The following is a 9,734-nucleotide window of genomic DNA, read 5'->3' as shown; positions in this document are numbered from 1 at the left end:
TGTGTGTGTGTGTGTGTGTGTGTGTGTGTGTGTGTGTGTGTGTGTGTTCCCCAATAGATTGTAAGCTTTTGAAAGATAGAGATTGTTGCATTTTTGTCATTCTCTTTCCAACACCTAGCACTGCTTTTAGCACATAATTAAGTGCTTAAGTATTTGTTGACTGATGGATTGCTGCAGCAAAATGTACTTCTATGAATATTTTGGTGTATTATACCTTCCTGCCTTTGGCCTCATGGTGGTATATGCCTAGCAGTGAGATTTCTTTTCATTGCATTGTAACTTGATAAAAGGTTGTGAAGTTTTACCAAGTAAGAAAAGAGGCCTTCACCTGTTTTTCCTTATACTCATGTCTTGACAGGAGCTGCTCTGAAACATACCGCATGCCAGTGATGGACTACAAAATGAATGAAGGGGTTTCCTATGAGTTCAAATTCCCCTTCAGAAATAACAACAAATGGCAGAGAAATGCCAACAAGGGGCAAGGACCTCATGGGTCCCAAGTACCCTCCCAGGTCCAGAGTCCGGTGATTTCTCGAATGGGTACTGGAAAAGGAGATGGGAAGATGCAACCTCCAGAACGAGCTGCCAATATTCCTCGTAGCATTTCTAGTGATGGCCGCCCCTTGGAACGGAGGTAATTATATTCCTTTAAAGGTTAAATTTCTTTGTTATGTGGGAATTGTTTTCAGAGAGGTAGGGGAAAGAGAAATATAAGGGAAAATTTAGGAAATGTAAAAACAAAAGACATCAATGAAATTCATTTAAAAAAAAATTAAATTTCAGTCTGTGCCCAAGATTTACATAAAGCGAAAAAAAGCAGGCCCAACTTTAGGCATTCATATATTTTAATTATTTGAACCTTTATGATGAAAGTTGAAAATTAGCAGACAATCCATAAGGAAATAACTTTCATACTTTCATCATATTATAAAGCAATGATTTGAATAAAGCATGATTACAGCCCAGGAATACCTGTGGCTTCCCCAAAAATGGCAATTTTGAAATTGTAATTTCATTTCCATATGGTACTTAAAAAAAAAAAAAATCAACCCTGAAAATCTAGTACTCCTGTGGATCAGGATTTGGCAAACATCTTTGAGGAGATGGTGACCATATTATCATCTGCGTAAGTATTCATCTTTGCGGGGTAAGTGATGTGAATGCTAGCAACAGGATGCAGGTTTTTGGTTGAGTAACTGTGTTTGTGTTACTTGGTTAATAAAGAGGTGGGAGGAAGGAAGCCAGCTAGTACATTATACCACATACTTTCCACTGCTCTGAAGGTGGAAGAGAGTTATGAAGAGAAGGCTTCACTTGGAGAATGTGTTAAAAAAAAATTAAGTAAAAAGGAGAGGGATTAAGAGACAAAGACAAGAAATAAACATTACAGTGGAGGATGAAATTTAAAGCTAGATTTTGGCACTTTGTTTTGTGATAAATGATCAGATTTCTTTGGGTCCAGAAAACAAAAAGGGAGGGGGGTCCTCACTTTGTTTTTCCTGGCATTCACAATGGAGCGTATTACAGCATTTTGTCTTAAAATAGCTAAACTTTTATTTGGCTGGTAGAGGCAAATCAACCTTGTATATAATTTAGCCTTGCTCTAGTCTCATCTAGCCTAGAGTAAAACTTTTTATGAGAACATTATTTAAACTGAACTAAGTTCTATTAAAATGGAAATGAGTTTGTACTTAAAAATTTTAAATAGATAAGTACTATAAATCTATACCAATGAAGGAGACTGTCCATTTGGATACTCTCAGAGGTTTGTTCACCCTTGCAGTTGCAGCCTCTTCTCTGATGCACACTCTTCAGTGACTTTGCCTCGAGCTATACAGCCATAGTATGTTTTTTTTTCCCCACTACCACTGCCCCTTCTAATACTGCTCAAGAATGGCTTCTTCCATCCCTACTCAGGAAAGGGACCAACATCTCACAAAATATTAAAAGCCTTAGATTGTTAGGGAACATATTTGGTATAATGAGAATGAGTTAAATACTTAACAGCTAAAGTATATTATTTAGGTTCTTAACCATTTAATGACACTAGGGTACCATGTAAATTCAATTTTCAGATGTTACCTAGAGGTGTTGTTTTTTTTTTTAATGTACGTAATTTATTCCCCAAAAATGATTCACTTAAAGAATCTAGCTGATTAGCTCACAAATATATCCCTCCTCTAGTATCACTGTATTTCCATTTGCTAAATTCTAGCTATCTTGGTTTGAATTTTTTTTTAGTCTTAAAAAAAAATCACTGAATTGGTCCTTTGTCCTAAATGTTTCAACTTTGATTCTTCTTGACATGTGCATTAACTAGAATCCATTATTAAATCTAGATTTTTACAGATTTTGTAGATTAAGAAACAATTCTTTGTGATGTTGATAAACACTTATTCCTTAATGCTAAGCCTTTCTTTGAAACAAATCAAGCAAGCTTTCTCATGCCGTTTCTCGTTTTATCTTTATTAAAAAAAATTCTTTTCAGAATTGAATTGAATTTTTGCAGTAGATACGAAGGCCAGTTATGTAAGCATTGACTTGTATTGGTAAAAATATTTTGAAGAGTTAATAATTCTGTGATTCTTTATCATAGAAATCTAGAGCTTGAAGAAAGCTCAGAGACCATTAAGTCCAACCCCTTCACAGATAAAGAAACTGAGGCCCATGAAGGTTTGTTATGTGACTGGCCCAAGGTGTCACACATGTTGACAGAGGTGGGATTTAAACCTAGCTTTTCGACCTCCAGGGCCAGTCCTTTTTCCACTATACCATGCCTCTTTAGCTACTTTTAGCCCTAGAAAATGTGTAATTACATAGGTGCTATGGTGAGTCTTCCAAATCTTAGAAAGTATGCTTCTCATTTCTAAAGATCCCTGACTACATTAGTGTAAGTACTCCCTCCAGGAACATAGATTTCAACACATCCAAGCCTTGGGGTAGTTGGTGTGACAAAAAACAACTTCCACTTGGATGTGAAACTTCTAATGATAAGCCTCTCTGAATTTGGCTAGGCTGATTTAGACATTCAACCTGTCTTTGGGCTTGTACTTGAAGGCTTGCTTAACTCGATATAGGACCTATCAGAGCTGAAACTTCACAGGTATAGCCTTGAAGAACCATGGTTCACCTTCGTTCTGTGATACGGCATATGAAATAAAACTTTAGTGGAAGCAAGGTGTTTTATTGGTGTTTTCTCTTCCTCTTTCTCTCAAGATATGGCAAGCTGTAAAAAGTAAACACTCGCTCTTGGTTTACCTTAAGTGATGGAATGGTCCAAGTGGGCAGGGGTAGGGTTACCAATGTACTAACCAACAATTTGATCTCCTGTGTTTCCCTACCAAAAACTTTCTGTTTCAGGTAGTTCTTTGAGGCAGTAGGGAGGCAGATAGACTACTAGAATGAAGCTTGTTTTGTGAAAAAAAAAAAAAGCCCAGGTAACTCCAAGGTTACAGCTTAATTATATGGCATATCAGTCAAAAATATTTGGCTTATTGACCTAGATGTCCTTCTTTTAATGAAAGTTATGATTAAATGGTTATTCTTTCTTTATGAAAATTTGTCATTGGTTTTTTTTTCATATTTCCTAATCATAAAATTTTAGCTTTGGCATCTTGTAAAATTAAATATCATTTTTGTTTGACTGTCTTTGTCTTGAATGGAGAGAGGCATCATGGCTCAATCAATAGCCAGCTTCAGATACTTCAAATACTCCTGCTGAGCTTATTGACTACATGACCCCAGAGCAAATCACTTAACCTCTCTATGTACAAAAGGAACTCCCTAAAATAGTCAATTGTAAAACGGTTACAGATTGACACTTGTAAAAAGAGGGAATAGAAGTTGGGGAGAAGAACTTGAGTATAAGTAAGATGCTGGTTGAATACTTGGTCTGTTATTGTTGTTGTTGTGAAAACCAGTGATTTTGTCGGTATAGAACTCCCAGACTCTGTCATTGATGTAAATCTATTTAGAGTCTTAAAAGATTTCCTGGGGAACTGAAACTTTAAGTGATTGGTCCTGTGGTCAGTTAGCTTATATATGTCAAAAATAGATCAATCTACTATTCTATCCACTATACAATGCTTTACAATGTTTTCCCCTTCTAAATAGAAGACAGTTCTCTCTGCAAAGGTACTTCAGGATAGCTAACATGCTAAATTAATTTCTAGACTATTGCATAAAATACAGGAATGATGAGTCCTTGACAAAGGATGGAATGTACTTAACAAGGTCCAATAAAGGCATGTTTGCTGGGAGTTTTACAAATTTAATTAGGAGGGCTTTAAACTGAATAGGGAAGGGAAGAGAGAAAGCAGCCCACATTAAATCTGGCAAAACCGGTAACATTTTGAGTAGTAAATACAAAAAAGAAATTAGAAAATAAATGCAATCCGTATGAGACAGTATCCAAGTGGAAGACAAACAATAAAATCCATGTATTTAGGTGCTTGAATATACATATAACATGGATAATAAACAGGGTGAACTAGAGATTGTTATGCAAGAGGACAAATTTTGACTTAATCATTTTCACTGATACTTGATTAGATTGAAGTTTATTACCGGAATTTGGCACTGGAAGAGTTTAAGTTATTCAAAATACAGAAAAGATAAAAGTGGGGTAGGATGGCGTTGTGTTAAATCATACATATGAGGAAAGCCATGAACCAGAGAAGGAAGGCGTAATGGGTGAGAGGCAGTAAAAGAAGCAATATTGTCCCAAAAAGTATCTATGCCTCACCTGAACAGAAAGACATAGATTAGGAGTTCAGGAAAGAGATCACAAATCTGGCACATGTTGTAATAGTAGTGGGGAACTAATATTACCTGGACTGCTCATGTGCTCTTTCTTTCTGCCCAAAGCGGACCAGCTAGTATTTTTTAAAATTTTCATTTGTCTTAATAATAATGTCATCCCTCAAGAGATAGAGAAACCAATAGGGAGAACTTCTGTTCTGGACCTGGCTCTCATCAACTAGGAGTTTCCCGAGATGGAAGTATTGAGAACTTTGTGGGGAAGTAACAGTTCCATTTTTGAAAATGTGAATGAGGATGGGAAAGCCAGGCATACTAAGACATGTACCTTCAGTTTGGGGAGGCACATTTTATAGAATTTAGAAAAACAATAGCTGGGGCGGCTAGGTGGCGCAGTGGATAGGGCACTAGCCCTAAAGTCAGAAGGACCTGAGTTCAAATGTGGCCTCAGACCAAACAGTTGACACTAATTAGCTGTGTGACCCTGGGCAAGTCACTTAGCCCCAATTGCCTAAAAAAAAAAAAAACTGCTGAGGAAGTAGGGGCAGCTAGGTGGTGCAGTGAATAGAGCACCGGCCCTGAAATCAGGAGGACCTGAGTTCAAATCCGGCCTCAGACCAAACACTTGACACTTACTAGCTGTGTGACTCTGGGCAAGTCACTTAACCCCAATTGCCTCACTACAAAAAAAAAAAAAAAAGAATAGCTAAGATCCCAGGGATGAAAATTCTTCAAGGAATGTCAGCCAGAGTGATAGGAAGCTTTTCAATACTAAATCCTGAATACTCAAAGAGGGAGACTTTCAATTAGCAACAAAAAAACAGGGGTAGGGGTGGAGAGGAGCTGTCTCTAACAGATCTTGTAGATTCACAGGTAATTTATTAACCATCTTTGATGTTAAAAAGACATCTACAGAAGATGGAAGGAAGGCCAGGTAATGGAGACTGAATACAATTAGGTTTGGTGACTAAAGCAGTTTCTGCATGCTTTTTTGGCCAACTTGTTATGGCAGTTTTATTTCTTTTAAATATTCTTTAAGAGATAACAAGGGTCAATTTTCCTTTTATTTTTATTTAAATATTTTACAGAGTTAACAGCTTATTTAGATTGGCTTGGAGTTGTTGTACGTGGTATTATCCTTTCATAAATTTAATGTTAATTTCAATCTTTGTTCTAATTAGTTGGTCAGCTGACTCTACACAGCTATAATAAAATCTATTCCAAATAAGCCAGTAGTCATTCAGATAATCTGGTAATGGTTTAAAAAAAAAAAAAACAACAACAACAGAAAAATAGATCAGTGGGACAGATTAGATAGTAATCCATTATTTGATAAACCCAGGAACATAAATTAATGGGAGAAGGACTACCTATTTGACAAATTGGAAAAACTGGGAAGCAATTTGGCAGAAATTGGGCTCAGACAAACATTTTATACCATGTTAAAATAAGTTAAAAATGGATATGTGACAAATTTCACCAGTGAGAAATGAGAAAAAAATAAGATCAGGTGCCCTTTTTTTGCCAAACAGCTGTATCTAGAGGGATAATTTAATAAGATAATTTTTAAATAAAGCATAGAGCATAGAGGAGGTCACAAAAAATATAGTAAATAATTTTGACTATAAAATTTAAATGCTTTTGCACAAATTAAAGTAGTAAAGATAAAATCAGAAGGGAAATTATGGATAGGGAAAATATTGGTATCAAATATCACCCAAAAATTGCCAACCACCAATAAATCCAAAATATAATAGGAATTAACATCAAAAGCTGTTCCCCAGTAGACAAGTGGGAAGAAGAGAGAGCCAGAGAAAGAGATAACAGAGAGAGGGAGAGAGAAGGAGAGACACGGGGAGAAATAAGAGACATCTCCTCTTAAACACAAATGTCTCAAAAGATTTGCAGATATTAAATGAACACTGACAATATGCTCTAAATTACTGTTGGTAAGAGAATTGAAAATTAAAACACTCTGAAGTTTTAGGAGAATATGCTAGTCCTATAAAGGACTACAGTTTCTGTATTTAAATGGGTATCAATTTATTAGGTGAGATTTTCACAGTTGCACAGCAAGGGACCTGATATAATGGAGTCAGAGGACCCAAGTTTAAATCTCACTTTCTGATATGTGGTCTTGGGCAAGTCACTGATATTCCCTGGGCCTCCATTCCTCATCTTTAAACTGGTGGTTGAACTAAAAAAAACCCTTACGACCATTCCAGCTCTAAATCTGTTATCCTAGAATCTCTTAAATAAAACTGCAAATTAAAGAAGAATCCACTTGAGCTGAATATTAGAATTAAGTAGTCAGAGCCCCCTCGTTTTAGACATGAGTCAGCTGTGTTCCAGAGAATTTAATTGACTTGTTGAAGGAGAAAGTCCCAGCAATAGTTGAATGCAGAACTATATTATATCATAAAGTTCACAACACCATCACTTAATTTTTTTCTGATGAGTAGATATAATGAAAAATCAATAATTTAAAGGAGTATGATAAATATCTCTAATAACCTTGCTAAATATATGTAGTTAGGGCCCAAAACAGGAGATTTATTTTAATAATAATTTAACATGAAAAAAAAAAGAGCTTATTTAGGGAAGTTGCTGCACAGTGATTAAAAAATTCAGTCTTTGTTACTAGAATCAGAAGCAAAAACAATTAATTTTGTAATTTTTTTTAAAGGTAGTTTATCTCTGGAGTTCATTCCAGCCCTGAGTCTATGATACATGCTATGCCAGGAAAAAGAAACATAGTATTTAATCTGATAGAGCAATTGAAATTAAATTGAAAGCCAGTAAATTGCCATGACATTTGTTGTTTGTTCAATTTAGATCTGTCATATTTTAAGTACTACAGTTTGTAAATGTATTTCAGTTGAGCCAAACTAAAATTGACTAAGACTGAACTAGGAGTTGCTTTTTGAGTGAATTTGCCATAGAAAAATTTTTAGCTGAAACTAAATTATAGCCCAGTATTTGTCAGCGAGGATAAGGTGATAAAATAAAGTATAATGCTTTGCATGGAGAGTTTTTAGTTACAGATTATTTGCTTTTTGCTGTGGACCAAATGAGCTAATGTATATAAAGTATTTGGCAAACCTTAGTGCATTATTTTGAAGTGCCCCTAATATCGATTGTTTTATTCACAAGAACACTTGATACTTAGGCACTTGGGGTCATGACTAACAATGTTTCACCTGGCAAAGTCATAGTTGCAAGCAAGAAATAGCCAGCTGCGAAGAGAGAAATTCAAATCTGTTCCCAGACTTCTGGTATCTGCATTTCTTGGGTGTAATTGTCCTGTAAGGTCATGCCCATATTGAAAAACTTGTTCTTCTCCAACCTTGAGAATGAATACAGTAGTACTTCTGTCTATGTACCCCCTTGTTCATCTTAACACAATGGTACCATTCGGATGTTGCTCACTTGATGGTATTAAAAACAAATTGGCTTTCCCAATTTTACAGATTTAAGGTTAAAATAGAGATGATACTGCATTAGCTCATTTCTGAATGAATATTAATTCTGCCATTTTGTTATTTTTTAAATGCTCTATATCAGCATTCTCAAAGTGGGGTATGCATAAGATTAGGGTGCAGGAAGAAATTACAAAGAGTGGCTTTAAAACATTCCTACAGTAAAGCCAAGGATTGGCTATGATACTAATAATTCGAACGCAAGTGAACAAAAAGAAAATGGTAGGGCTGACCCTTTTCCTGTTCTTTGTATGAGCTCATTGTCAGTTGCATTATGAGGTAAAATCAATGATAGATTAATCAGATTTGACAAGAAGTTTGACTAGAACATTTGAAGTGACCAGGAAGAGTATTTGAAATATGGATTTACATTAACTATCATTAATACTGAACTGCAGCCCAAGTATGTATTTTGCCTTCAGATAATAGCTAATAATAGTGTGAAACCATCATAATTAGTAAGACATTTATAAACTCAGCTTCATGTTCTGTATAAACATGAAAATGATTCTCTATAATTCTTTTTTCAGCACTGTTTTAAGTCAACCAATACTCAATCCAATACATATTAAAATTTGGCTTAACTGAATGATAAATGTTTAGAAGAAGCCTTTTTTATAGTTTCTTAATAGTGAAAAACTATATGCCATTGGGGAAGCACTTCCCTTTCCTGACTTTTTTAATAGTTTGAAATAATATATGGAAAACAATATGGTAACCAATTAAAATTCATTTCTTTGTCAGCAAATATTACCGGAAGATGTAGAGAAAACATTGCTATCAAAAGTATTAGAGAAATTAATCAATATGGGAAGTTTGCTTTATGATTATGTGAGAATACAGGTGTTTCTAACATGACTCAGCTTATGGCATTTACTAGATCGGTTTCAATACTGAAATACATTAAGAATTGATTGTATTGTGAGGAACTAAAGGAGAAATGTACTAGAGAAGATATATTCTCAATGGTAAATGGCTTCTTTATTAAAAATAGTGATTGGGTGGCTGCTTTGATTGAAATGTAAAAATTACAACAGCAGCAATCAAGTTCTAGGTTAGCATCACATAAAGTTGATTCAGTGCATCGTTCATAGGCAAGCCCCAAAGGAAGATGGAGAGAGAAGTGCACAGAGTGCTACAGGATGTCATCAAGGTGGCTAATTTTATAAAAACAAGACCTTTAAATAATCAAATATTTACCACACTTGTAATGACATGAGCAGTGACCATGAAAATCTTTTGTACTCACAGATGTGTGTGCTGTTTGTCTCTTGGCTAAATCCTTCAAAGAGTTCTCAAACTTAAAAATGAGTCATGCATTTTTTTCTTTTACAAAAGGACAAGTACTCCAAATTTGCCAACCTTTTCTGTGATAACAAGAGGCTGACAGTACTATGTTCCCAATAGAGAGTTTAAAAAAAAAACTCTAATCTGCCCCTTCAAAGTAAAGGTGATGTTCTAACTTGAAATGAGAAGGAAACTCATGCTAAGGAGAGT

The 9,734-nt window shown here is 35.2% G+C and overlaps 1 protein-coding gene across 7 annotated transcripts in view; it reads left to right on the top strand.

The window, feature by feature from the left end:
* Positions 1-9,734, top strand: part of SIPA1L1 (signal induced proliferation associated 1 like 1) — a 375,977-nt gene that overhangs the window by 296,461 nt on the left and 69,782 nt on the right. For all 7 annotated transcript variants that reach the window (XM_027844736.1, XM_027844738.1, XM_027844739.1 and 4 more), the window contains one exon: positions 359-634. In XM_027844736.1, the coding sequence (XP_027700537.1) occupies positions 359-634 (276 nt within the window). The remainder of the gene's footprint in view (positions 1-358; positions 635-9,734) is intronic.

This window comes from Vombatus ursinus, unplaced genomic scaffold, assembly GCF_900497805.2.
Source record: "Vombatus ursinus unplaced genomic scaffold, bare-nosed wombat genome assembly UNPS02014945.1, whole genome shotgun sequence".
Taxonomy (NCBI): domain Eukaryota; kingdom Metazoa; phylum Chordata; class Mammalia; order Diprotodontia; family Vombatidae; genus Vombatus; species Vombatus ursinus.
This window is presented reverse-complemented; position numbering and strand designations above follow the sequence as displayed.